The sequence below is a fragment of the Cyphellophora attinorum genome, assembly GCF_001299255.1.
Source record: "Cyphellophora attinorum strain CBS 131958 chromosome Unknown Contig7, whole genome shotgun sequence".
NCBI classification, from domain to species: Eukaryota; Fungi; Ascomycota; class Eurotiomycetes; order Chaetothyriales; family Cyphellophoraceae; genus Cyphellophora; species Cyphellophora attinorum.
The window spans coordinates 839168-866576 of NW_017253235.1; the positions used below are offsets into that span (position 1 = coordinate 839168).

The 27409-nt window shown below is 53.6% G+C and overlaps 11 protein-coding genes across 11 annotated transcripts; 5 read left to right on the plus strand and 6 right to left on the minus strand.

Moving 5' to 3' along the window:
- Nucleotides 1-366: 366 nt before the first annotated feature.
- Nucleotides 367-2856, plus strand: AB675_9786 (uncharacterized protein; the record flags this gene model as incomplete). Its single annotated transcript, XM_018150350.1, has 1 exon — nt 367-2856. The coding sequence occupies one exon, from the start codon at nt 367-369 to the stop codon at nt 2854-2856; it is 2490 nt and encodes an 829-aa protein (XP_018002576.1).
- A 188-nt stretch (nt 2857-3044) lies between these two features.
- On the minus strand, nt 3045-4742 carry AB675_9787 (uncharacterized protein; the record flags this gene model as incomplete). Its single annotated transcript, XM_018150351.1, has 1 exon — nt 3045-4742. One exon carries the CDS (start codon nt 4740-4742, stop codon nt 3045-3047), a length of 1698 nt encoding a protein of 565 aa, XP_018002519.1.
- Nucleotides 4743-5635: 893 nt separating this feature from the next.
- On the plus strand, nt 5636-7457 carry AB675_9788 (Rab proteins geranylgeranyltransferase component A; the record flags this gene model as incomplete). Its single annotated transcript, XM_018150352.1, has 4 exons — nt 5636-5709; nt 5778-5896; nt 5941-6933; nt 7111-7457. 4 exons carry the CDS (start codon nt 5636-5638, stop codon nt 7455-7457), a joined length of 1533 nt encoding a protein of 510 aa, XP_018002575.1.
- A 493-nt stretch (nt 7458-7950) lies between these two features.
- On the plus strand, nt 7951-9713 carry AB675_9789 (Pyruvate decarboxylase; the record flags this gene model as incomplete). Its single annotated transcript, XM_018150353.1, has 2 exons — nt 7951-8349; nt 8448-9713. The coding sequence occupies 2 exons, from the start codon at nt 7951-7953 to the stop codon at nt 9711-9713; spliced, it is 1665 nt and encodes a 554-aa protein (XP_018002204.1).
- A 1388-nt stretch (nt 9714-11101) lies between these two features.
- Nucleotides 11102-13711, minus strand: AB675_9790 (putative galactinol--sucrose galactosyltransferase 6; the record flags this gene model as incomplete). Its single annotated transcript, XM_018150355.1, has 2 exons — nt 11102-13588; nt 13640-13711. 2 exons carry the CDS (start codon nt 13709-13711, stop codon nt 11102-11104), a joined length of 2559 nt encoding a protein of 852 aa, XP_018002210.1.
- A 1431-nt stretch (nt 13712-15142) lies between these two features.
- AB675_9791 (Maltose permease MAL31) lies at nt 15143-16944 on the plus strand (the record flags this gene model as incomplete). The annotated part of the gene is made up of 4 exons (XM_018150356.1): nt 15143-16135; nt 16189-16547; nt 16596-16682; nt 16746-16944. The coding sequence occupies 4 exons, from the start codon at nt 15143-15145 to the stop codon at nt 16942-16944; spliced, it is 1638 nt and encodes a 545-aa protein (XP_018002483.1).
- A 511-nt stretch (nt 16945-17455) lies between these two features.
- On the minus strand, nt 17456-18350 carry AB675_9792 (Protein lifeguard 4; the record flags this gene model as incomplete). The annotated part of the gene is made up of 3 exons (XM_018150357.1): nt 17456-17575; nt 17632-18120; nt 18174-18350. 3 exons carry the CDS (start codon nt 18348-18350, stop codon nt 17456-17458), a joined length of 786 nt encoding a protein of 261 aa, XP_018002308.1.
- Nucleotides 18351-18584: 234 nt separating this feature from the next.
- AB675_9793 (Phosphoserine aminotransferase) lies at nt 18585-19962 on the minus strand (the record flags this gene model as incomplete). Its single annotated transcript, XM_018150358.1, has 2 exons — nt 18585-19160; nt 19216-19962. 2 exons carry the CDS (start codon nt 19960-19962, stop codon nt 18585-18587), a joined length of 1323 nt encoding a protein of 440 aa, XP_018002305.1.
- Nucleotides 19963-20555: 593 nt separating this feature from the next.
- Nucleotides 20556-22596, minus strand: AB675_9794 (Non-reducing end beta-L-arabinofuranosidase; the record flags this gene model as incomplete). The annotated part of the gene is made up of 3 exons (XM_018150359.1): nt 20556-21352; nt 21419-22236; nt 22286-22596. 3 exons carry the CDS (start codon nt 22594-22596, stop codon nt 20556-20558), a joined length of 1926 nt encoding a protein of 641 aa, XP_018002377.1.
- Nucleotides 22597-23258: 662 nt separating this feature from the next.
- AB675_9795 (General alpha-glucoside permease) lies at nt 23259-25165 on the plus strand (the record flags this gene model as incomplete). Its single annotated transcript, XM_018150360.1, has 6 exons — nt 23259-23469; nt 23520-23813; nt 23904-24080; nt 24174-24470; nt 24520-24705; nt 24804-25165. The coding sequence occupies 6 exons, from the start codon at nt 23259-23261 to the stop codon at nt 25163-25165; spliced, it is 1527 nt and encodes a 508-aa protein (XP_018002207.1).
- Nucleotides 25166-25690: 525 nt separating this feature from the next.
- Nucleotides 25691-27027, minus strand: AB675_9796 (uncharacterized protein; the record flags this gene model as incomplete). Its single annotated transcript, XM_018150361.1, has 4 exons — nt 25691-26036; nt 26085-26160; nt 26204-26525; nt 26572-27027. The coding sequence occupies 4 exons, from the start codon at nt 27025-27027 to the stop codon at nt 25691-25693; spliced, it is 1200 nt and encodes a 399-aa protein (XP_018002266.1).
- Between the last annotated feature and the right edge of the window lie 382 nt (nt 27028-27409).

The following is a 27409-nucleotide window of genomic DNA, read 5'->3' on the forward strand; positions in this document are numbered from 1 at the left end:
ACTCTTACGAGGTCTGAGTTCACCATAGATTCTTACATTCTTCGGCTGCGCATGACCGTGCATTCGTAAGGAGACGAAGCGAAGCCGGGACCGTGATGCCCATCAGCGTAGAAGCAATTCAATATGTGCGTGGGAAGAGCGAAAGCATTGACATCCCAGGGTCGTCACTGCCCCACTGTCCTGCCAAGTCGGGAACTAATTCCTGCGAACGCGTCTCTTGCTGCAGTCGCGCCTGGAAATGAGGTTGTTCTCCAACTAGGCGTTGCCCTGGTTAATGCATGGTTGAAACGTCACTCCTCTGGTTGCAATGCAAATATGTGATACCTGCTAGTCGCATTTCACGCTGGTCAGGCTTCTGGCGGCAATATGACGACCCAGCAGCCGAAGCGTGGTCTGGCCGACTTCTTCAAGCCGTACGTGAGAGCGCGCTTCTCCCCCGCGCCCACCATCCCACAGAAACGACCGTCACCACTACCTGAAGGACCCTCAAGCCTTGCCATGAGTCAGCTGGATGGGCCTGCCTTCTCCAAGTCATCTACGCCCAAGCGACGACCCTCGACGCCTCCAGTACCGCAAAGACAAGATGCAGCGGGCAGAATGACGCCCGATCCGCCGTCCCAAGTATCCGCCATTACACCACACTCCACACGACTGGCCATTCGCACGCCCAAAAGCGTCAGATCTGGCGCTCTGCCCACGACTGAGGAGCCTGAGGATGCGACACCGTCTCTGGTATCTCGCAGGTTCGATTCAGTGTCGGATTTGAGCTCTCCGCCTTCGTCACCAACTTCACCATCGCCAGCCAAGCAAGTGAAACTCTCCGCTGTCGATAGGTCGACTGTACCGCCCGGAACTCAAAGCGTCGTACGAGGCGGCAAGGTCGTCGCAGTTCGAGACTCAGATGAGGAGGATACAGACTCGATAGGATCTCTTACCGACCTCTTTGGAGTAAACGAACATGATGAAGGCCCAACCGAAGAAACAGACCGAGACAGACTTGAGGCCGATCGAGTGAGCACACTCAAGCTGTTCTTAAATGGTGCTCCAGATCCAGCGGCCAGCAAGCACAGACTACGCGAAATCATGGCCATGAAAAAGTCGACCAAGCGTAGTGCTGCCAAATTCCTAGACTATCAACGCAGTGATGCTGCCGACGCGCAAGCGCTGGAGAAGTTGAAGCACAGATATGACTCGACTTTGCGCGACCTGGATGCCGCGGCGTCAAGTGCCATGTCTAAGGCCGATATGCTCACTAACCTCGAAGCGTCCGTTGGCGACGATGACGGCGCTGAGCACATCATTGGAGCCGTCCGCCGGACTGAGGCTCTTTCGGTGGACGCCAGTTACACGTTCTTCGGCAGCGCGGGCATGAGGGACCTCTCTCGGGACCGCCCAAAGCTTCCTGCTTTCCCCAGCGACGCCATACCGTTCGAATTGTGGCGCCACTACGATGACGATAGTCGGGCCCGCGTATATCAGACCGGAATAATGACGCACCTCGCAACCCGAAAGCAACTGGATGACAGTGCCTTGGATTGGACATTCGAGGCCTTCACCTCAGAAGCAGATCTGTCCCAACGATCCGCATATGCCGAATGCTTAGAGGCTGCAGCACCCGTCTGGGCCCGGTATCACGTCAACCCAGAAGACGTGCAGTTCTGCTTCTGGTCTCTATCAGCTAAACAAGAGAACATGGCGCATTCGAGTCGATACGAGCTCCGGCCACAGCCTCTTCAAGCTCCTGCCCTGCATACAGAATACATGGTCTCTACGCTCGACCTCTTCATCAAAATCTGCGCTCATATGAGCTTCGAGTCGTTGAGTGCGCTTACGACGATCCTGTGTCAAATCAGCGCAGACGCTTCCCTTATGGCTATCTCGAGCGTTGCATCCCGAGTCGAGGATCTCTTCGAATACCTCCTTGGACGCTACTCCGATGAAGAAAATGCTCTGTTCATTGCCTCACACATGGTATTGACCCTGCCTCAGACCTTACACGAGCCAACGCTGCAGGCCCGATTGCTCGAGCATATCCGCCCGACTTCCGAGTGCGCGATCAATACTCGCATTACACTTGCCAATCTCTTCCTCTTCGGCGTGTCCTCCCCACAAACATCCTCTATCGCATCACGGCCGCCCGGAGTATATCTGCCTGCGCTTACTAGACTCATCTTAACTTCCGACGACTTCGCCACCGCCCGCTTACGCACTACGCTCAACTACACCGACCTACGGGCACGCACTATCATCCTCGACATTGCGATCTCAGATGGCGGACGTCCAGCGTCATTTCCCTCTGGCACCTACCAGAAAGCATCAGACTTCAACCGAGAGATCGACGCTCTTGCAACAGCAGTCCGAAAGACCTGGCGCAACATCGCAGACACTGGCGCGAGCCATATGAAGAGAACAGAAGCGAAAGAAAAGCTGGACTGTGTGTATCATCGACTAGTCTACGTGGTGAGAACGGAGCCGCCACAGAAGCGGCATGTCTTTGACCCGACCACAGGAAAGTTGGGCGATGGAGATGAAGTCAGGGAAAAAGAGAGGGGAAGGGTTGCTATGAAGAAGTTCCTCGAGATAACGAAGCAAAATGGGAAGGATGGACCGCGAAGCGGTCACGTGGCGATTAAGGTAGAGAGAACATTGATGGCGGAGGACAGGGATGCGTGTGAGGAGAGCATGGATGTGGGTATGGATGACCGTGCGCCGGAGACTGTGCCGATTGGGGTGACAGTGAGGACCGACTTACTTCATACGGCCACCGCCCGCAGTGACGCGAGACGGGCAAGCAGTAGTGCAACTGCGTACGCAGATGCGCTAGAGTACCAGACATCGCCGCCAGCTGCGATCTAGGGGACCGCGGCAGCAGTAGCCTTAGTGGACTTCATCAGCAGGAGGCTTGGACCATGATGTCGCAGCTTGCGCAGCAGACCATGGTGTTGTTTCCCGGACACGGACTTAGATAGCAAGGCGTTGGTGGCAAAGGTTTTGTAAGAAATCATATCTGTACATTTCCGACGACACTTCATCCTCATTCCTGATCAGTCCATCTGATCCATCTCAACGTCCAGATCCGCCTCAAGCAGATCCACAAACCCAAAGCCAAGCGGCATCGTCTCTGCGCGTGCCAGCAGCCTGTCTGCATCCGCGTAGTAACCAATCTCTTCCTCCTCTTCGTCATGAACGACTGGTGTGGTAGTCCTCGCCCGCTGCACCTCTCTAGCAGGTGGTCTGAGACTCGGTACACTCGCCTGCATCCGCGCCTCGACCGCCTCCTTCTCAATACCGCGAAAGTCAAAGTCCACTGTATGGCTCAACTGCCCGACCAGCACCTCCAGCACTTCCAATCCCGTAGTCGCGATGTCCTCGCTACACCGATTACCATATAAACCCCTTAGACCGGTGACGGCACGCTTCCATGCCTCGCCTGGCTGAGCGGTGCCTTCGTGCGCGCTGATTAGGAAGATCAGGGTCGTGACGGCGACAAAGAGGGCGTATGTTGAGCTGAAGGTCGCGGTGATGTTGCTGTCGACTTCGGAGCGAAGGATTGTAGTGGAGGCGATTTTGACGCAGGCGAGAGCGTGGCGGGATTGGGCGAGCGGCAGAGGTTGGTTTTTGGCCATAGTGCACAGGTAGTGCAGGAAGGGGCGGAAGAGGATAAGTTGCGTGGCGTAAAGGGTTGTTTCTAGTTGGTACTTGACATTGACGAAACTTGGGTTGTCGCCCATTTGACGTGTCAAGGCTGACAAGTCGCTGCTCAGGTGTTGCAGCTGGCGCTCTATACTGGCAAGCCTCCCAGCGTCAATCGCGCCTGACTCGCTATCGGGATGGTTGAAGACGACTTGCCGCGCTTTGGAAGCGAAGTGCAGCAATTCGAGATGCTTCGCAGAAGCGACCATGCTGAGGTCGGTGTCGAGCTCATGCAGACGGTGAATCGTATGAAGACAGTCGCGCACCAGATCGTCGGGCACGAAGCGGGGCAGATCCAACATTAGACCCACATACAAGTCGATCTTCACCACAGTCGAGAACATCATTGCTCGCAAGATTTGTTCTGCAAGCGACTGCTGGTCCATGTTGTCAGATCTGTGATATCCCAGGCGGAGCAGGGCCGAGTATGCTAACCCCAGTAAGCCATGCGCGCTGGTTATGCGCGAAGTTGAGATGAGGAAGATCAGTTGGCAGATCAGCGCTTGTACAGACAGCGTCTCGATACAGGACTGCGGATCAACAAGCTCTTCCGCGGCGTGGAAATTCGTCCAAGCCTGTAGCATGCTATCCGGACAGTCCTGGTATCTCTGCACCTTGCACTGAGCTATATGGCCCAATGCTATGACTGCGTGATACAGCGCAAAAGACGGCGCATGTGAATGGAGGTGAACAATGCTAGTTGGATTGTGGACAGCCTCAACGACTTCTCGGACCGTGTCTCTCCTCAAGAAGGCCGTGAATAGATCAGAAGCGTTGAACAGGCTTTCGAACAGACTGACCGCCACATATCTTTCAGATAGTAAAGTGAAGCTCACAGAGACTGATGCACTTGTGGATTCATTATGGCGCTTCTTCGGTGCAGGCCAATTGAACATCTTCGTCAATGGGTGGAGGATCTTCTCCGGCGACAGCGGTCCATAATGAAAGAGCTCTAAGGTCCTGAGAATGAAGGATGGTTCGGAGTGGGAGCCGTAGAATACCGTAGTATAAGGGCTTGGACTGATTAGTCGCTGACAGCCTGACAGCATGCTAGCCAGTTGGGCTGCTCCCTTCCGGCTGTCGGGGTTCGTCCATGTGCCAGTTTTCGGGGAGTTCTCTTTTGAGCATCATCAGTTCAACACGAACGAGCAGCTTGTCCAGAGAGGTGCTGAAGCACTTCGCAGAAGCAGGGCATGAAGAAGGTAGCGAGATTCTTACCATGAGACCATGATTCAACCACATCCAGTACGGACTTCAGGTTCAAGTGAACCTTGCTGTCAACGGGCAATTGATGATCCAGTCCATGGAGAAAGGTCGTGGCTTCGCGGATGTGATGCTCTAGCAGGCGTATTTTCTCTGTCGGAGTCGTTACTGCTTTATCTGACTGATATATGCATCTACGACACATCAGCTGCATAAGAGGAAGGAACAGTCGTAGAACGAAAGGTCGCGTGAGTAGCCCCACGACGAGCATGAAGTTGCAAGTGACACCCACCTGTTCCTGCCGCCTTGCAGGCCCGACATGGCTCCTGGCCATCGCACTTGCGCTTTCTTGCGCGGCATTCCTTACATGCGCGAGCACTGCGGCGATGAGCTTGCTGTCGACGCTTGTGTTGTGGCTGCAGTGTCGAAGGCTGCTCCTTCATCCGCGTCGATGCCGATTCAGGCAGTCAGCCAAGTCAAAGGATAACCGAGCAGGGTTCAAGCCTCAAAGGTTCGAATGTGCTTCGGAAGGTAAGATCATTGGGCGGACACACCAAGTTTTGCGGGAAGGCGGAAAGCCAAGGGGAGGATATAGGGGAAACCTATCTCCGGCATGAACACATGCGCCTTCCCGAGATTTTCAGAGCCTCGTTTTCATCGACTATCCAAGAATCGAGAAGTACTCGATATCGCGCTGAACGAGACGACATAGTGCGTCCTCGATGTGCCATGATCTGCTATGGAGTCCCTTAGCGAAGACGTCTGGGACGTAGTGATCGCTGGGACTAGTCTGCAGCAGTCGCTGCTTGCGTTGTGAGTACAACTACTGCTCATCTCTCATTTCTGAACATGGTCTGACTGACTGAAGCTTCCTTCGGTAGGTCCTTGTCTCGCTCGGGTAAGAGAGTGCTGCATCTTGATCGCAATGAATGGTATGGAGGTTCGGACGCCGGTTTGAGTCTGAACGATGTCGAGACTTGGATGAGGGAGATAGAAAATGGTGGGTGGTCTATCCTCTGTCCCCGTCCTTGCTGACATGCGCAGGCCACAATCCTCAGTTCTCGAGTCCTGCTGTTTGGAAACGTGATGTCGCCGAGGTCGACGATCCTGCTCGCTTAGGACCCTCACGAGCCTACACACTTGCACTGCGGCCGCAGATCATTCACGCGAGGTCCGAGTTTCTTACTGCGTTAGTGTCGTCAAGGATAGCACCACAGCTCGAGTTTGTTGCAGTCGGATCTTGGTGGGTGCTAGGACAAACCGGTCTGCGCAAAATTCCGAGCACGAGAGAAGCAGTCTTCAATGATGACTCTTTGTCGATTCGCGACAAACGAAGTCTCATGAAAATGCTGCGTCACGTCCTGCAGGATGAAGCCGAACAGGCACCGGAAGTAAGGACGGAACCCAAGCAGACACTCGAAGAGGTCCTTGAGGCCTTCAAGGTGCCCTCATCCTTGCACTCTGCAGTTCAAGCGTTGGCACTCACCACACAGAGCACAACGAGAACAGACGCTCAGCCTAGCCTGCGCCAGGTACGACGTCACCTACAGTCTATCGGCCACCTTGGACCAGGATTTGGCGCTGTCATCGCAAAATATGGCAGCAATCCTGAGATCGCTCAGGTAGCGTGCAGAGCCCTGGCTGTGGGCGGCGGAGTGTATTTATTAGGGCACGGCATCGCGTCCTTTAAAAACGACCCCACTGTTGATGCCAGTGATTTTGATGCGCCCAGTGGCAAAGAAAAACCTTATCACCTCGAGCTTACTGACCATACAAAAATCCGAACCCGTCGGATTGTGGCGGGCGAAGGCGATCTCCCTTCGACTAAGGAGCCTACGAGACGGGAATCGATCCAAACATTGCAGAGCATTTCGGTCATTTCGAAGCCGCTTAAGCCGCTCCTGGCTCCAGATTCTGACAGTGGTCCTACCCCCGCAGCAGCTATCGTGCTTGTTGAATCTCAGCCTGGTACAACGTCAAATCCGATCTACCTTCAGATTCATTCCGAGGACACAGGCGAATGCCCAGTTGGACAATGTGAGTTCTCTCCTCTCTTTTCCCCCGGTCCAATGATGAATCACGTAAAACTTATCTACATTGCCTGAGGCTCAATGCCTTGCTGAACAACATACCTCTGACAACCTGAAATCGACCACTTCTTTCCTTCCGCCATCCGTTGAGCGATTGAAGAATCCGGGCTAATAACGCTCGCAGCCATTATTTACGCTTCTGTACAACAAGGCGGTAAGGAGTCGATCAAAGATTTGAGCGATGCTGTTCAAAGGCTGCTGAGTTACCTCGAGCAAAGTGACGAAGGTATCGAGGCGGCTCAAATCTTATGGACCTTGTCGTTCACGAGTCATGGCACCCAACAGCCACCCGATGCCGAAGAGCCACCATCTGGCCTGTCGATTCTTGCTGCTAGTCCTTTCAGTCCAGCTGTAAGCGACGAGATTCTAGCCGCAGTGCGGACGGTTTGGCAGGACGTCACAGATGGCCAGTTGGATTACAGCGATTTCTTGCGATTCGAGGATCGAGAGGAAGAAGTAGAAGATGTATAGCGGATGTCCTCGAAGCTCAACCAGAATCAGGAAGAGGTGGGTTCCAAGTCTCGGTCGAGGTCGCGATTGGATTTGCTATCGCTGCGTGGTGAAGGCATTGATTTGCAAGCGGACCAAGTACAGTTCGACCGTGTCAGCCCTTCGTATCCGCAATTGCTGACGCTCAGCGATCTTCGCTTCTTTGCTTGGCAAGGCTGCGTTAAATAAGGGATCAAGTTGCGCTGATAGCTTTCTGCACAAGCGGTCAGAGAGCCGACTTGTAGTCTCATGTCATGTTTAGACCTCAATTCAGGCCTATGTTGCGAACCGACACCGTGCATTTGCTATAATCATGCGGTATTAATCACGTGCACCCCCGGATATTCGCGCTTAGTGGATCCCACGCCTTTCAGCATGTCGCGCTATAAAGTCCCGAGCTTCTCCTCTACTTAGATACACGCCCCCGACGTAGCATACCTTTTGATCCCTATTCCATCTGCAGTGGCTCAACACAATGACAGAAACAGTCAAAATCGCAGAATACCTGTTCACTCGGCTACGTCAGCTAGGTGTTGGCTCGATCCACGGAGTGCCCGGCGACTACAACTTAACTCTACTAGACTACGTCGAGCCAAGCGGGATACACTGGGTCGGCAATTGCAATGAACTCAACGCTGGGTACGCTGCTGACGGATATGCCAAAGTCAATGGTATCGGAGCATTGATCACGACTTTTGGCGTCGGAGAGCTGTCTGCTATCAATGCCATTGCTGGCGCCTACACAGAACGTGCACCACTAGTGCATATTGTCGGTACACCAGTGAGAGATTCGCAGGACAATCGACGCCTCATACATCATACGTTCAATGATGGGGAGTATGGGAGATTCGCTCTAATGGCTGCTCAAGTCACCGTGCCCAGACAAGCATACGAGATGCTCGGACCACTCCTGAGCAGATAGACCATGTTCTATTACAATGTCTCATCCACTCTCGTCCTGTGTACATACAGGTACCGGTAGATCTCGTCAGTGTTGCGGTATCTTCGGAACGGCTGAAGACGCCTCTGAAGGTGCCCCACGGAGTCCACGTACCCTCACACGATGATGCCTTTGCTCAGATCTTCGACAAAATACACAGCGCTAAGCAACCGGCGATCCTTGTCGACGGCGAAATTCGTGCCTTGAACATCATTCAAGAAGTCTCGAAACTCGTCGAATCTACCAAGTGGCCCACTTGGACAACAACTTACGCCAAAAGTCTCGTCGACGAGTCTCTGCCCAATGTACACGGTATTTACCAAGGTGCCTTCTCGCCCCAGAAAGCTCAAGACTTCTGGAACAGCTGCGATCTCATCCTTTGCTTCGGCCCGCACTACAGCAACACCAACACCTACGCTTACACCTCGATCCCCAAAGCCGCCATCACCATCTCATTCAGCGATACCGACATCAAGCTCGGCGCCGATACCGTTTTCCGGGACTTGCCTGCCAAACACGCCCTCAAGCACCTGCTGAAGCTTGACTACAACAAGATTCACAACTATGATCCATACCCATCGATTCCCAGCCCCGAGCTCGTCACAAGCTCAAACGTCGACAACGCTGCAGCCCTCACGCAATCAACACTCTGGCCTCTACTCGCTAAGTTCCTACAACCTGGTGACATCATCTTTGGCGAGACTGGCACAGCCGGCTACGGCTGTCGAGTTATGCCCATTCCGAAACATGCTCGTCTCTTCACGCCTGTCACATGGCTGTCCATCGGCTACATGCTTCCAGCAGCACAGGGTGCTGCACTGGCGCAACGCGAACTCCTTGCGAAGTCCAAGTGGGGTGCTCCAGATCAGACCACAGCTCGGACGATCCTTCTCATCGGCGATGGATCGTTCCAGATGACGGCACAAGAGCTCTCCACCATCATCCGCGAAAACTTGAATGTGGTGGTGTTCCTCATCAACAATGACGGCTACACTATCGAGCGGTGCATTCATGGGCTCAAGCAGGGATACAACGACATTGCGTTCTGGAGATATCTGCAAGTGCCTGCGGCGTTCGGTGCGAAGGAAGGAACGTATGCGAAAAGTGCAAAGACGCCTGGGGAGCTGGAGGCCATCCTGGGCGATGAAGAGCTTGTGTCGGGCAAGGGACTGCGCATGGTAGAAATTGTGCTGGATCGGGAAGACGCGCCGGCTGGAATACTTACGAAGATGATCGATACGCAAAAGGAGATCGAGGCGAAGAAAGGAAAAGAAGGTGTGAATGGGACTGCGAAATGAAGGGCGTGGACGTGTCGTAAAAGCTGAGATTGCCAGGAGGTCTCAGTGCTACAGTGATCAGCTGGAGGCGATTCTGCAGCATGCTTACTTCACTCCGGCGCAAAAGTGAAAAGTTCTATTCCTTCAGCTCAGGTATCATCCGGTCTTGTAAAGCTCCACCAGTCAGCCGGTCTTCAGTGAGCCTCAGCGGCTCGTCATCCGGCTTTGGCAACAACAGCAAAGTATAAATGTAGGTAGGTAATCAAGCGCTCGTACCACAGTCTTTCCGTACCTGCCACTTCGATGATTGACCCTGGTTGAACGCTTCTACAAGCAGAAACGCGTGCCTGATCTGGCCATATACGATCGGTTATCTACACTGCACCAGCGCCAGTGACCTCATCAGGCCAACCTCCGGCAGGTGCATCCCGAGCACGGAGTTGGCAAACATTATGGAACATCCGAGGCCCGCGGTGACAAACCGCACAAGCAGATATCAAAGCGGACCTCCTGCACGCTAGGGGCGCCTGGCGATAGAATCTGCTCTACAGTCTCCAGAGATAGGGTATCTGACCTCTCCCGAAGACGTTGCATCTCACCAACCATTTTCTTTGTACCTCGACTCAGCAACTGCCAGTATGGCAGCAGAGGCAGCCGCACGCGGAGGATCGTACTTCCCTCTTGGCGGCGAAGACGCAACCCACCTTCAGGCCGGGCAACAGCGACCTGCTTTTGCAGCGCAGTACAGCTCGAATTCGTGAGTCCTTTCCCTGTCCCTGTCCCTACCGTCCCAAGCCAGCCGCACCTGCCTTCCTCCCTCATCGTACTTGCTCACTGGCCTATGCGCCGTACCAGCCCACGGAAGGTCCAGCCTTGATCGACACCTTTATCTGCAACTGCACCGACTGCCGCAAAATCACTGCCTCCATGTTCGCCTCCAACTTCATCGTCACTGCCGCCAGCACTAAACACGTTCGGGGCAAGGAGCACTTGCGCCAGTTCGCACAATCGCGGACGATAGCTACAGGAAATACGATGACGAACAACTTTTGTGGGGTGTGTGGGAGTCTGATGTATAGAGTGAGTTCGGGCAGGCCGGATGGGCTGGTGATGAGGATTGGGACGATTGATGACTTTAATCTGCATGAGGGGAAGCTGAAGCCTAGGTGAGTAAGGGAGTTTTCTGCTGAAGGAGATTGTGTCGAGAGCGAGTGCAATGCTGATGTGCTGATGCGCATGCTATAGGATTGAGCAATTTACGAAGGACAGAGTTGGATGGTGTACGGGTGGTGTTGATGTGAAGCAGTACAGTGGGAACTACTACGGAGGGGAGAGATAGCACTTGGTGGCTTGTATACGGTTGCTGTGGGGACGTACTCTAGAACGGGCATTCGACGGGACAATGCCTTTCACAGTATTATGCGAACCTCAATTGTTGCGAGCCCGTCCCGCCACAGATCACGCGTCCGCCAAAGCTCTTCCAGGTCGACCGCGTACAACGTACCGCTGTTGCCAGCGGGCTCAGCACTTACAGTGTCGATGTTCAGCTCATGCTTCCCGTCAACAATGATTTTCCCGGGAGCGCTCTGATCGCCCTCCAGGTACCAGCTGAGCCTACCCAAGGCTTTCACCGACAAGCTGATGACATTGTCAGTGACCTCGAGTTGTGTCACAGCCGCGGCGCCCGATATCTTGTTCGTAAGTCCCAGAATGGCCACATTTCTGCTGCCGACCTTCGTCAGAGGGTAGCCGGTGAGTACATCCCATCCCCTAGTTGCACACTTCACCTTGACGAGCTTCTCAAGCGGTGTCTGCGGCGCAAAGATCTGCCCTGTCTTGTAGCTTCTAACCAGGATTGCGCCTGGCGCCTCCGCGCCAGCAAACAGGTCATGCACAGGAATCAGAGCTTCGCGTACACCGTCGGCAATGTTGAACAGGCCCAGAATGCCAGCGCCTGATGCTGTAGAGGCGCCAATTCTAAGCATCTGGCCGGCTGCGAAGGAATCCCACATGTCGACCGTGGTAGCGACGCCTGGCCGGATCGCAATACGCCTGCCTGCGGGGCTCAGAGCAGCCATCTCGTCGATGAGGGCGACATCGTGACTGCCAGGCTCATCTGTGATTAACACAGGTCCACCAGAGATCGCTCTTGCAGCGCCGTGGTAGGAGCTGTACGCGTGACTGGTCTGGAACATGTCCCAATCTGGAATGCAATTAAGATGCTGGGTGAGCAGCGCGTTGTGTGCGTTTACGAATAAGTGGAAAGGATGGCTCCCGGGGATCTCTGGGAAGAAGTCATCGCTGTTTCGTAGCAAGATCTTGGGTGTCTTGTCTTGCAGGAAAGAATGGCCGAGTATCTGGGGGATTTCAGACATGCAGCTAATAGCCCTTCCCTCGAAGTGCTTGAGGTAAGCACTCGTCCAAGCTGACTGGAATGCTGTTGGGACTTCTGAGCGGTCTTTGGGGTCGACCAGCTGGCCGAGCATATGCTGGACGTCCGTCTTCACGAAGTCCACGCCAGATGAACGTAAAAATGAGTAGAAGTCGTCGTAGAATCGATGAATATCGTCGGGATCGATGATAAGAACATCACCCGGGGTGTTTAAACGCAGCTTCGCTCGGACCATTCGTGTTTTATAATTCGAGGTGAACTCAGTATCGTGAGACAAGCCGCCCCAATACCCGAGTAGCGCATGCCAAACGCCGACATACTGAATCCATGGATATCGTTTCTTGATCTCTGTGATCACGGAGCCAAGTCCACCAGGAAAACCTTCCTCATTGGCTTCAAAGCGCGACCAGCCCCTAAATCCAGGTTCCGAGAAGTCGAGCCCGGTCTTTCCGAGTGATTGCCAGTTATCATCAATCAACAGCGTGTTGAACTTGACCCCCTGCGCAGCCAGGGTCTTGAGGCCGTCGAGAAGCCTTGCACGGGTCAGGTCTTGACCAAGTCCATTCCATGTACAGTAACCCATGTTGTCAAAGAATGAGATTTCGGGCTTTGAAAGACTCTGAGCATGCGCGGTCTCGATGAAGGCCTGGAACTTGGGCCTCTTCGAGACTTTCTGCCGTGCTTGTGACAAAACAGCACTGATCGATGCTTGCTTGTCCGGACTTATTGCTACCAGTACCTGCAAGGGCAGCTCAGCCAGCCCATCGTTCCGACCGGCCACTATAATGGATCCGTCGGAACTGGAGCGGAAGACTGTATAAACGTCATCGGCCTCGTTCAGCGCCAGCAGCGTGACGCATTTGCCGGTTGTCGACAGGAAAGACAGGAGAAGTCCGTCATTGGAAATGTAGAAATGCTCGCGGTCGTGTTCACAGCCGATCCAAAACGGCTCGATCCGAGTGATGGCCATGAAGCGAAGCTGCCTATTGATGCGTCCAAGTACTATTTCCTCCAGCACCGTATCATCTTGCTGGCTCTTTGCAATCTTCTCGCTCGAGGTCAATTGCCAGACTTGGGTCCCTCCAGCTATGTCAAGTTCGCATGCCTCCCAAGAGTTTTCCAAAGACAGTGACTCAGAGATAGATGGATCTTGACTGGATATGACAGGGACAATGAATTCGCCGGTCTCGATGCCCTGGGCGGCCTTCACATACTTCCAGGCATCGAACTTGTCTCGACGATATTGCACTGTGAAGACAATGTGCGTGGAACCGTCCTCTGACGTTGCAGGAGATAGCTCGTTCAGGAGGAACGACCCGGTGAAGGAAGCCGTATTATACGTGCCGTCCGGATCCAAAACAATGGATGGACTGCCGGACGAAGGTACAGGTTGCTTCTTCCATGATGTCGGATGTCCAGCAGTTGCAGCTTCTGCGTATAGAAGCTCTAACTCAAATGGATACTGGCGATCCCTTTCCCACTCTATGATGACAGTGATCTGGACCTGTTGAGGCTGTCAGCTGTCGTTCCCAATCTCTTGGGTGAAGTAGCAGACCTCGGATGCATTGGGGAGGACTGTTGCCTTGCCGAGTGGAGGGTATGTAGTGACTCGCGGACAAAGTGCCATCTCGTCTCAGTCGCTTCCGAAAAGACTACGGCTGCTCGAATTCGCGGTCCAAGCCACACACTAGATGCTCGCCTTATGTAGTCATTGGTCCTGCTGCCCTTCTTGATAGCAACAAGTCTTAGGGCTTTGACTTGTGTGCATCTCACATACCCTCTGTGATCCACTGTATTCAGATTGCGTCTTCGACCTACACTGAAAGCATTGGCATCCAACTTCGCCCGCTTGGACGTGCAGTTCCAAGGACCCTGTGGCCGGTGGCACCGGTTGCATACACGTCAATGGTCGCAATCTCCGTTATTGGAATTGTCATGTGGAAGGCGACATTCCGGCGTTCTAGGCGGTGGAATCGAGGTCTGGGCGGCGGCTTTGATGGTTAACGATTGGGTCTGTATCCAAGGCGTCCCACTGTAGACCCCAAGTTGGGGGAAGCGGGGACAACCCTGCAACCTTGGAAAACGGGATGGAGGTGGCGACATCCGCAAAGCATCAGGGTTACAGCGTAGTAACGCACAGATCGAGCTCGTGAGTCATTGTAATGACCTTGCATGGACACATTCGGCCGATTGGGCAGCGATAGACTTGCGCAGCCGAAAGAACACAGCTTCACGTTGTTGCAATTGCGAAAGACCCAAGACGTCTGCAAGTCGGGAGTCGTGAACGCCGGACCGGCCATGTCCGGAAGCGGAACAGTGTGGACTTGATGACAACGGCGCTCATGTTGTCAGAGAGGCTTTCACTCGTAGACCTATCTTCGGTCATCTCAGCACGAACATTTTTGGCTATACTCAAGGTCCGCCCAGTCGAGGTGCCGGATACTCGCGATTCCAGCCTTCATTGCATAGGTTTGCGGCACACAAGCTTTTGGTAGCGGCGCACGAAGCCTCGACAGCAGCCGTTACGTAGGTCTCACCATCGGTCACAGCCCTGATTGTAGACACGGCTAGGCACATGAAGTGCAGTAGACCATGAGTCCCGAATGTCCATGAAGTGGGTGGTAGGACTCCGGAGAGGCCGACACACGTGCCTGTTGTAATGTCGCGGCTTGACTTGACGTGGGCAGTAGCTTCCACGTTGCCAAGCTGACCATTCTCGTTTGTACTTCGCCAATTCTTGTTTTGGTCGCACTTACCACGAAGGAACAGCCAAGAAGCGGACTTTCGCCTGGTCACGGTATAATGGCCTACCTGCAGCAACTACGATCACGTTACACGTCGTTGGAGTTAAGGCCTCGGCTCGTCGATATGAGACCCTCTTCTTGCAAAGACATTAGAAAAGGCAGGTGCCTCTGCCTCTATCTTATGATCGCTTCACAGTATCATTAAGGTTCGCAGCTGGCATCGGCCATATACTTCGGCTCGGCCCATCCGCAGCGCTCACTGTTACCTGACATCCTGAAAGAAGACAGCATCAGGTCGACGGACGCACAGCACGATGTCTGACATCGAAAAGAACGATGAGTCTGCTCAGTCTGCGCATATCGCCCAGATCGATGGCACCAAAAAGGAAGTTGTTCAAGGAGCCGCCGAGCGCGCTGAATTCGATCATCAGCTTACTATCAGAAATGCCGTCCGCTACTATCGCTGGGCCATCATCTGGTGCCTAGCGCTGTCAATGACTGTGGTCATGGAGGGCTACGACACCATTCTGATCGGAAACTTCTACGCCTTTCCGGAATTCCAGAAGAAATATGGCCGTTTCGTCGGTGTGACCAAGACCACCCAATCTGGATACCAACTCAAGCCTGCATGGCAGAGCGGCATAGGAAATGGTGCCGGCGTGGGTGCTTTCTTCGGCGCACTGGCAAATGGACTCCTGGTGAATAAGTTCGGCCAGAAGAACACTGTACTCGGCGCGCTCGTTTGGTTGTCTGCAGCAATTTTCATGACTTTCTTCGCGCCAAACATCGAGACTTTGCTGGCTGGCCAGATTCTCTGTGGTCTCCCGTGGGGCGTCTTTGCGACCAGTGCACCAGCATATGCCTCGGAGCTCCTTCCCATGACATTGCGCATTTACTTCACATCGTGGACAAACATGTGCTTTATCATCGGCCAACTGATCGCCGCCGGTATTCTGCGCGCTTGCCTCGACCGCAACGATGAATGGGGATTTCGAATCCCATTCGCCCTTCAATGGCTATGGCCACTATTTCTGTTCCCAACGCTATGGTTCGCGCCAGAGTCACCGTGGCATCTTGTGCGACAGGGAAAGCACACGGAGGCAGAGGCCGTTCTCCGTCGCTTGCAGGTCCCCGACGCACCGATCGACGTGAAACAGACGCTTGCCACGATTATCTACACGAATGATCTGGAGCAGGAGCTGTCCGTTGGAACATCGTACAAGGATTCCTTCAAAGGTTTCGAACTGCGAAGGACAGAGATCGCGTGCATTTGCTTCGCTGGCCAAGTGATTTGCGGAAGCCAATTTGTGAGTGCTTCCAGGTCCACTTCCTGTCTCATATTACTGATCAACTCGACCAGGCATACTCCGCTACTTATTTCTGGAGCCAAGTCGGCCTGCCATCACGAACAACCTACAACCTGAATATCGTCGGAACTTCCCTGGCCTTGATCGCGGCGACGTGCTCATGGCTACTATTGATGCCCAATTTTGGTCGCCGGACCATATATATCTGCGGCGTCGCTGGCATGGTGACAACACTATTCATCATTGGCATTCTCAACACCAAGGTCGAGGAGTACGACATCGCTCTGACGCAGGCGATAATGACGCTGGTGTGGAAGGTCTTCTTCCAGCTTTCTGTCGGTCAGCTGGGGTGGGCGATCCCAGCTGAGGTCGGGTCTACACGTCTGAGGCAGAAGACAATTGTGCTGGCGAGGTATGTAAACCGAGAATTCCTGTCATCCCACTGACTCACGCTTTCCAGAAACACGTACTACATCTCCCAAGTCATCGCCAACACACTCCAGCCCTACTTTATGAACCCGCAAGCATGGAATTTGCGAGGCTACACGTAAGCCTGATCCCCTCACCAAGGCACAGTAGCCCCAGGGAACACTACTGACGAGACTCACAGAGGCTTCGTATGGGGTGGCACCGCTACCTTAATATTAGTGTGGGCGTGGTTCCGCCTCCCAGAGACAAAGAATAGGACGTTCGAAGAACTCGACGTGCTCTTCGCAGAGAAGGTCCCGGCAAGAAAGTTCAAGACGACCACCGTGGATGCGTTTGACACGCACCAGACGAGTGTGCTGAAGAATATTTATGCTCATTGATGGGTTGGCGAACGATTGTATTCATCAGCTGGATTAAGGGCTTTGAATCCTTAGTGCCGAAGAATCAAGTTTGTGGCTTTGCTATTGGTAGAAGGCTGCTGGCAAGTGACCAGGTCAAGTACTCCAGAGGGGTCTGTCCGCGCGAGATCGATGCTTCGCGAAGCCGGCGTAAGCTAGTCTACTACGAGGGGTCAATACCACAGCGTCAAGCGATCTCGATATCAAAAGAGACACTCGTGCAGAGAATGACCGAGATCGCGATGGAGAATTGCTATTGAAGCCATGCCCTACGAATCTGATGCGTAAACTCCGGACCTGTGAATTGATAGAAAAGGTTTTGAAGGATGCCAATGCGCAGCTCGCATTCTCGCAGCAGCAGCCTCCCAACAACGCCTTCAACAAAGGATGTGTACATGCTCGTGGCTCTCAAATAAGCATTGGCTATGACTTGGACCAGAGAGCGAGCAAACTTGTCGATGACTGTGACGTCCCTGTGCTCTTATCCTTCTGCTCAGTTGTTGTTCTGGCTATTAAGGATCCGCAGAATGGCCAAGAACAGGTTCAGGACATCGAGGTATAGACTGATGCTGGCGGCAATCTCTTCCTCCACGTGATAGTGGCGCATGACCAGCTGAGTATCAACCAGAATATAACCCGAGAAGATGAGGCAGCAGCCAGACCATAGACCAGCTCGATCGTCTTTCCGTGCGGGAAGAACGCAGCCATGAAGCCGAAAATAATGAGGATCCACAGGCCACCGAAGAGGTAAGGAGCCCAGCTAGTGAAATCATACTTCGATTGGCACGCAAACGCGGTCAGGAAAGCAAAGATAGCCAAAGTAATGATCAGCGCCTGCACCACGATTCGGGATTCGTAGAAGGAGGTGATAACGCTGATGCTGTATGCCTCGAGACCAGTGAAGCCGGCCAAGAAGACCAAGTTTGTAGGGTAGCTCTTGCGTTTCCAGAATGTGAGAAGCAGGAATCCAATGGCGCCAAAGAGCGACACCCACATCATCCATTGGTTGGACTGAATCCAGTTGCGGTAGCCGTCTGAAAAGAACGATACTGAGGAGAGCGCCGTCGTCAAAAGGATTTGGACCGTCAGGATCGAGTAGACTTTGCGGATGAATTGCATGCGGATGTCGAGTGTCGCTTCGCTGACAGAGCCGCCGAACTTTACGCGTGTCAGTATGAGGACAGGTCATGTTGTTACAGAGAGGTAGGTACCTTGAAGTCGTCCGGGACATTGTCATCTTCTGTACGCGGAGCGCTGCCGTAGCCAGCGTCGTTCGTGCTCGAGCCAGTTGCCGTTGGGTTGTCTTGATATGATGGCGGGGCTTGAGTGTAGCTCTGTTCATCGAGAGAGTCGCGCGTGGGCGCCGGCGTGTACTTTGAGGTCGCCATCGAGATGGATTTGTCGTGCGCTGTGGTAATCGTGGAGATGTTTAGGACGGATACTCAGATGGACGGTGCGTCCTAGGATCATTATTTGCAGGCGGCAGGCATTTAAATGACGTTGAAGTCACACGGTGGCGTAGATCTGCTAGTACGGTGGGGCGCTGGGGCTTTCAGCGCCGTCATATGAATGTGTCATTTGAATAGTAATGCTTTGCTTCACCCTCCTTCCTGAGGCATCCTTCAGCCTTCCTTCTCGGCGAAATCTACCATGAATTGACACAGCCGCTCAACAGCCTCTTCGCCAACCGCATTGTAGTTGCTCACTCGGATGCCGCCCACACTGCGATGGCCTTTGACACCCAGCAGCCCTCTCTCCTCCGCGCCCTTGACGAACTTCTTCTCTGCCTCCTCGTCCCCACCCTTAAGTCTGAAGCACACGTTCATCCGACTCCTAGCGTGCTTTTCTGGTACCACATTGTACAAATTCGCGTACTTGTCAAGCGTGCCATAGATCTGCTCCGCTTTCCGCGCAGAGATCTCTCCTTGGCCACCGATGCGCTTGTGGCCGTACTTCGCAGACAAGGACTGGAGAACGAGTGTGGCAACGTATAGGTTGAAGACGGGCAGAGTGTTGTAGAGTGAGTTGTTCTTGGCGAGGGTGGCGAGATCGAAGACGATGGGTGGGATAATGTTGGGCAGGAGGTCGGATAGCGCGTGTAGGAAGGCAACAGGTGCAGATGTGGTAAGCTTCAGGAGTGACTTGCGGATGATGACGACGGTGATGCCTGGGAGTCCGAGATTCTTTTGGGCGCCGGCCTTAAAGAGAGGGCATGTTAGCTTGACGCTTAGCACCGAGGCTCACGTCACTTACAAAAATAATGCCATATTTCTTGACATCCACCGTCCGACTCAGGAAGTTGGAAGACATATCCGCTGCGACGATGCGCTCCTCTCCCGCTTCCGTCTCCTCATTGCCCTCCAGCTCGCTCGGGAACTTAGGAAACTCAACTCCATCCACCGTCTCGTTGTCACAGAAGTATGTCAACGCACTGTATCCTTTCCGCGCCCTTCCCTCCGTTGACAGACTCTGCAGTTCCGGAACTGCCCCAAATTTGTTCTTCCCCTTCGGATCGCTCTTTCTTGCATCCATCACTACATCCACGTATTTTGGCCCAATCAGCCTCGCCGCCTCCTGACTCGCCTTCAGACTCCAGCTGCCAGTGACAAGATACTCAACCTTCATCTCCTGCACCTCCTTCCTCACGCGCTCCAATACCTCCTTGTCCTTGCCCTCACCCAATTCCTTGACAGCTTTCTCCCTCCTCCGCTCCACCCACGCGACCACACAGTTCTGCAGCACAGCACTGAATTCCCCGCTGCCACCTCCCTGCATGAAGATGGTCTCATACTCGTCATCTGGGATGCTCAGGAGGTGCGAGAGCGCGGTCTTGGCATCGGCGATGATCTTGTTGGCGGTCGGAGAGCGGTGGGAGATCTCGCCCAGACCGAGACCTTGGTTTTCGTGGTTGAGAAGGGAGGCGGCGGCTGTCTCGAGGACAAAGGTTGGCAGAGGTGCCGGGCCGGCGCCGAAATAAGAGACTTCCGAGCGGGATGGCATGATTAAATGTTACGTCGGCGGTGGAAGGTTCGCTTGACGGGTCTGGTCGCGGGTGTAGGGAGGGTCCTAGGTGGTCACTGTCAAACGGAACCTCGTTGACTGGCTTGGTCGTTTGCGGTCGTTCGTAAGATGCCCAATGGCCCGCCTCTAGAGCTTATGACAAACGGTCGTTGTGTCGATCTCCCAATGAGTCACTACGTGTCGCGAGAATCAACGAGGCCAGAGATGTAGCGCGTCTGACGCGAAGTACTGGCAAGGAAGACTTGTCTTGGGAGTGATAATACTAATGAGCGATGGACGGACTGCACTGCGAATGCTTGTCTTGAGTACATGTGTTTGAAGTCAGATCAGTCATTAATTTTGTCGATCACATGTTTTCCATATTCCGTGCGCGATGTCGCTACCCCACGAGTCACCCCACGATTCAGAGTTTGCGTCATCTCTTGGCAGTGCTCATGGTGACCCACCTCAACTCATCCGGGAACTGCTACAATCTAACATCGATCTATTCCGTTTGGCCATCTATGTCTGGTATAATACAGGCTACTTCATGCCAAATTCCTACTGCCAAGCAGCAGCCCAACATTTATGCCTTATGCTCGCCCAAACCAAACGCGCATTGCCCCATCTCCGCCCCTATTCTCCCTCAGGAAATACGGGATCAACCTCAAATTCTTCCCACTTTCCCACTCGGGTTTCGCGGCATGGTACAGCGAACCAGCGCCCTCCTCCCAGCTCTTCTTTACCGAGCACTCCACGTCCAAAACCAGGACCTTGGTTGCACCTGCCAGGTCGTCCACCACGGACTCCTTGATTTTTGCCTCGGGTGATACGAAAGTGTTGTCTAACGATGCGAGGTCTGTGTTGTCGTTTGATTCGGCGCAGTAGATGAAGGGCCCGCGTTGGAACGCGATGCTGTCTTTTCCCGTTGACGGATGCGGGAAAAGCGGATATGGCTGCATAGCTAACTTGAGCTGGAGGGTTGATGTTGCCGCGATTGCGTCTGCAGTATGCTCGAAGTATATGTATCCATCTTTGAGCGAGGTCTTGCTGTCACCGCTCTCGTACTGTCCCCGACTCCAGTGCGGTATCCGGAGCGCAATCGTAACAGGCTTTGCGCACTTGACGACGACTTTCACGGAGTCGCCAAACGGGTAAGAACTGTCGATGCTGACTGTGGCCTCTTCGCCATCAATGGTGGTCGTGTATGTGCTTGAGTAGTGCAGATGGATGGCGATCGTGTTGCCTTTCGTCGAAAATTGCACTGTTGGCAGCAGGCCCCATATCTTCACGATATTGGGCGGGCAGCACGCTGTGTCAAACCACTTGCTGCGATGCCATGGCTTATTGGCTTGAGTTGCGAGTGGGTTCTCATAGTAGAAGCTCTGGCCTGCAGGGAAACGGGAGGTAAGTATGCTGACAGTTCAGAGCAGGAAAGATGATGGAAGGGACATACCATCAGTCGCCAACGCGCCCAGAACACAGTTCATGAGCGCAGTCTCCATAACATCACCATATTTGGAATCAAGCCGATCCCGCAAGAACCGCTCACAGAGCATCATGGTCCCAAAACTGGCACACGTCTCCGAATAGCAGCCACCGCCTTCTTGGAGATCTGGAAGGAAGTACGCAGGCCCAAAGCCTTCGTTCCTGGCCACGGCACCAATACCTCCCGTAATATACATCTTCCGCTGTGTCATGTCGTCGAAAAGCCGCTCAACAGCCTTTAGAATTTCTCCCGACCGCTCCCGTCGGATCAGACTGTAGTGCAGTGCTCCAGTCAAGAAGTAAACAGCCCGAACACAATGTCCGTCGATCTCAGGCTGCTCTACCAGTGGCTTGTGGGCTTGCATGTACGCATAATCCCGAGGAAAGCGGAAGTTCCCTCGATTCCGGAAATCGGCAGTGGGATCAATGCCCCTGGCACGACACTCGTGGTCGTAGAAGTTCTGGCCATCGCTGTCACGTTGTCCGCGTTCGTGGATGAAGTATGCGGCTGTGTCCAGGAAAAGGTCGTCATTCGTGACCTCGTAGAGTCGAATCAGGGCAAGTTCGAGCTCCTGGTGGCCGCAGTAGCCCTTCTTCGGGATGACGGTGTCATATAGCAGGTGAACATATCGTCGGCAGACGTCGATGAGGTCGTATTTGCCTGTCAAAGCGTGGTATGCTACCGCGAACTCCGCGAGATGGCCCAGACAGTACAGCTCGTGCATGTCTCGAAGGTTGGTCAGTCGGTTTTGCGGCTCATGCAGTGTATAGTATGAGTTGATGTACCTGCCGCCGTCAGTCCCTATCCAGTAATGACGTTTGGCACTTGTCCTACCCATCAGACCACTGTGCTGCCCTCACAAAGCCAACATACTCCTCAAGATCCCGACGAAGCGTCTCATCGTCCTCCTTGATCAGCCAGTAGCACACGGCTTCCATAACCTTATACGCATCGCTGTCCCAGAAACAATGCGCCGTCTTGGGCGCATTGCCGCGAGTCCAGGACAAGGCATAGAAACGACCAGTATCTTTCAGTGACTTGATCACTGTCGGCAAAGTGGTACCCCGTATCAACTTCTTCAAGGACCCATAGAAAGGGCTCGTGAAGTCTACAGCCTTGAGCTCGGCCGGTTGGTATAACGCCATATTGAGAAGTCTCTTTGCATTGGCCTCACCTGGCCTCGCGACAGATGTTGTCGGCTTATACTATAGCCTCGGCTTGATGGTGAGTCAGTTGTCACCGTGGTGGCAAGGCGTCCGGAATTCGACCGGCATTCGCATATCGGTGTCCTGCCCCGAAGCTCCCCGTCAGACTCTTGGTGTTGGTGCATACTTCGGCGAGTGGCCAATCATGTCAGCTTTTGCCCACTTCCGAAAGCCACGAGTGGTGTCGATTGTGGGGAGCACTAGGAAGGGTCTCTTAGTCTGGGGAGCAGAGCAAAAATTGCTTCCAAATCGAGCAGATATAGCCACCTGGGGGCGTGCTCGTCCGCGAATCATGTCAAAGTCTTCTGCTCTTTCGCTTCCGACAACGTGGTGGGAGCCCGCATGGCCACATGATGAGCAGTTGAGGACTATACAAATACGTTCGAGGAAATCGGACAACGCGGGGAACGTCGGTGCAGCATTTGTGAACGTGGAAGACGCCACGCTTCTTGTGAACGTTAACCCGTCACCCAGGTCTCGGAACACAGTCTGGACCGGCATCAACCCCGGGTCAGCACGCCTGCGATATTCTACAAAAGCCCTGTGCTCCCCCGCAAGAAGGACACCTACCCCAGCACCCCGGATCAAATATCACACGCAAGATGTCTGATACAAAGATGACTGACGTCCAGGTCGAGGAGGCTCGGTCCAAGGGACTCAACGGCGAGAAGCTCACCATCGAGGACGTCGCCAATGCAAAGGATGCAACCGATAACGAGCACAAGCTTACCGCCCGCCAGGGCTTGAAGGCATACAAGAAGGCCATCTTCTGGTCTGTGGTCTTCTCCATGTGCATCGTCATGGATGGCTACGGTGAGCATTACCATAACGCATCACACTATATCATTGCTAATATGCCCTAGACATTGGCTTCACCGGAACACTCTTCGCCCAGCCGGCATTCCAGAAGGAGTTTGGCACTCCATACAAGGACGGCTACGAGATCTCAGCTGCATGGCAGAGCGGCATGAAAGCTTCCCTCAAGATCGGACACATCATTGGCGTCTTCCTGGATGGGTGGTTTTCGGAGGTGATTGGAAGAAAGAAGGTGTCGTTGATCACGCTCGCCTCCCTTGCTGGCCTGATCTTCTGGCAATTCTATTCGACAAGTCTAATCAGCTTTCTCTTTGCCCGCATGGTGGCAGGAATTCCGCTAGGTGAGTTGTCGGAAGACCTGTACCGGACAAGGCATCGGTCTCCGGGTCCTGGTCCTTCTCGATACCTGTTTGTTCTAACAGATGTACTAGGTGTCTTCCAAGCCGCTGCCAACACATATGCTGCCGAGATCTGCCCGGTAGTTTTGCGCGCGTATCTTACGACCTATGTGTGCTTGTGTTGGGTCATGGGACAATTTATCTGCGCCGGAGTTACCTACCAGCTGTCTAGCAGGTCTGACCCATGGGGATGGCGCATCATCATCGCAGGTACGTTCTATTAAGGATCCGATTCGCGCGGGACAGCAGTCTCTCGCTTCCGGTCCTCTTCCCCACAAATGTCCAGTCTAACGGGTGCCACAGTCCAGTGGGCTTGGATCCCTCCTCTGTTCGGTCTGCTTTGCTTCGCTCCAGACTCGCCATGGTGGCTCGTTCGCAAAGGCCGATATGAAGATGCGAAGAAAGCTATCCGCAGACTCACTGACGGCTCCATCAACGAGGAGAATCAGGTAGCCATGATGAAGAGAACCACGGAGATCGAAATCGAGACCAGGACAGGGAGCTCGTATCTGGCATGCTTCAAAGGCACAAATCTTCGCCGAACGGAGATCGCCTGTGTCGTCTGGGGCATCCAAGCAGGGATCGGCAATCCTCTCCAGAGTAAGTCAATCGAGCCAAGTACTAGCACTTATGCTAAACAAGGTGACAGGTTATACCACGTACTTCTTCAAACAAGCCGGTCTATCAACATCCGATGCCTTCAAATTCAACATCGGGAACAACGCGACTTCCTTTGTCGGAACTATGCTGGCCTGGCCTCTGCTCTTCTATTTTGGTCGTCGAACGGTTTTCATGGGTGGCTTGAGCGTCATGACCGTTCTTTACTTCGCCATCGGTTCGCAGGTATTCCAAGCATCAAGGACACCAGTGCCAACTGGGCCCGATCGTCCCTGCTCGTCATCTACCTGTTCGTATACTGCCCAACTGTTGGAGCAACCGTCTATCCGATTGTCGGCGAAAGTGGATCAACCAGACTTCGTGGCAAGACTGTCGCGCTCGCCCGGAACTTTTACTCCCTGATCTCGATTGTATCGGGAGTATTGGTCCCATACATGCTGTCGCCTACTGCATGGAACTGGTCCGCCAAAGCAGGCTTCTTCTTTGGCGGCATTGCCTGTCTGTGTCTGGTTTGGGTCTACTTCCGCTTGCCAGAGATGAAGGGTCGAACGTATGAGGAACTCGATATTCTTTTCGAGCGTCGGATAAGCGCGAGAAAATTCAAGTCAGAGCATGTTGATGCGTACTCTGATTACAATCAGCTGGTTGGGGAGAAGGCAGCTGCGAGGGCGGAGTGAGCATAGGAGCTACTTTTTAGCATATCTGCAGTAGTGTCTGCACTGTATCGGCCAGTCGTTTGACATCTTGTCGCTCTTCCGACCAGGCGTTTAACATGTGTAAGACATTGATTACTGCTTCGCGCCAGCGTGACGGCAGCAATGTCTGGGAGAATCCATCGGCAGACGGACTTGTGGATGCAGCATTGAGACTATCGCAGCGCAACTTGAGTCCAAGTAGCGCGAGCGCACTCCGACTGCATCCCCGAATGGTGAGCCAGGTCCCTTGGTGTCGATGGAGGAATTCTTCCACATGGGCCTCGATGCGAATGACAGCGTTCTCGGCGTATTCTCTGGCGCGACTGATGGTAATGGCCGTAAGGTCCTCTACATTAGCATCCAGCATGACGGTCTTGAATGCCGAAAAGCGTAGAAGCTCGATGACATCGAGACGGTGGCCACGTAAGACCCACCTGAGGTGGTCGTTAAGGGGCTCGGTAGAGGTTGCGGAGAACTGCAATGCTGGCGGCAAGGAATGAAGCCTGGCTAAGTTAGTTTGGGGCCAGATAGTGGTGGAGTGTGCGCGTACCAGTCGTCCAGTTGAGTCAGCAGGTCGGAAGCGATCTCTTCCCACCTCGCTGGGGTCAGCCGATCAACCGAGGAACCTCCGTGTCTTGCATCTAGAACACGATTCTGGAGTCGTTTGAGTGCGATTTCGCCAAGGTAATAGAACCACCCGGTCATGAGGTAGTTCCGGTCGGTGGCTTCACGCAAAGTCTGGGGCCACTCATTCGCCATCATGTCTGCCAAGTGAGGTGGATTCGGAAAGGTGTGCGGATAGGGGCTTTCCTGCAGTGCAGAGCCCGCCATGCCGAGCTCAATGCACAGCTCCCTGCTTTCGTCAGACTGGTCTGTTGAACCCCGCCCCACGATCACTTACGCCTCCCCTTTCAAAATTACCCAGTACAGACTGTCATCTCGGACTCGCTGTTCGAAGAAGTCCGTCGTTATGGAGTCTGCAAAGATCAGTGGGGCCTTCACGTGAAACTTGTCACATACCCGGAGACCGTGCCAGGTCAACTGTTTGATCAATGATGCCGCGTGATGACAGATGTGCCAGGCAATGGGTCCCGGCTTGGGCAAAGGCTTTCCAAGCGGCGACTATGCGCATCGTGAAACTGAGATATACGGCAGTAAAGAACATGCATTGCGCTGCGAGCAAGTCACTCTCCCGTAACAGCGAAGGCAATCGAAGCTGTGATGCTCGGAAGTACCGCTCAGCCTCGAGAAAGAAAGGATGCTCTCGTGGAATATCAACGCTTAGTTCATGCCTGCGGCTATTGTCGCGACGAGCAATGCTTCCGAGTGCGAGAATGACAAGCTGTAGACGTAAGCCACGATAGTTCAATAAAGTATGCGGGACTTACCAGAAGACAACTCTGACCGTTATAAAGTAGTACGGAGTTGAAGGTGATCAGATCATGAGCTTGTAGTCGTAGATTGACCGGATCCAGGATAGGATTCGAGGGTAGGATCTCCGAGATAAAGCTTTCGACCAGATCGTTGATCTCTCCCTGTTGCAGATTGATCTTATCATGCCACAGGAGCTGAGAAAAGTCTTCTTCAATGATACCAAATGTATCACGGTGACCTCTGATACCGGATTCTGATGATTTAGGTCCCAGGTATGGCTGGAATACGGCCCACTGCAACATTGCTTCGATGCTCATGTCTTTGTTGGCTCGCAGTAGGACTTGTGACGCTGGTGGACCTTCATGGTGTGGTTGCTCGTCAACATGGACCGTCGAGCCACAGGGAGCCGACCTCTGCTGTACATGATGTGGCTTCTCTCGATCCATGAGTTCAATCAGCCTTTGATCCATCGTGTCCAACCGCTGAAGTATGGCTAAGCTGGCAGGATCATAGCTTGACTGCGTCAGAAGCCGCTGCCAACATGAGAGTAGAACTTACCGTAATGTTGGAGGTTTGGAATATTGGCAGTCACCGCCCGTTGAACGACAGAAGCCGCACACAGGCAATTCGTTGTCACACCGGGTCTTCCTGCTCCGGCACACTAGACACGCGTTTGGAGCTTTCCGACGCTCATAGCTACCCTGGGTCCGAACTGGTGGTATAATTCTTTGGCGCTTTGGAGCGGGCTCATTGCTGTGATCCGGCTCATCCTGTGAGTTGGAACTTTGTGGTGATCGTACAGAGGTCATCTTGAGAGTCTTATAGGTGGTCACGATCTTTCTGGGGCACTAT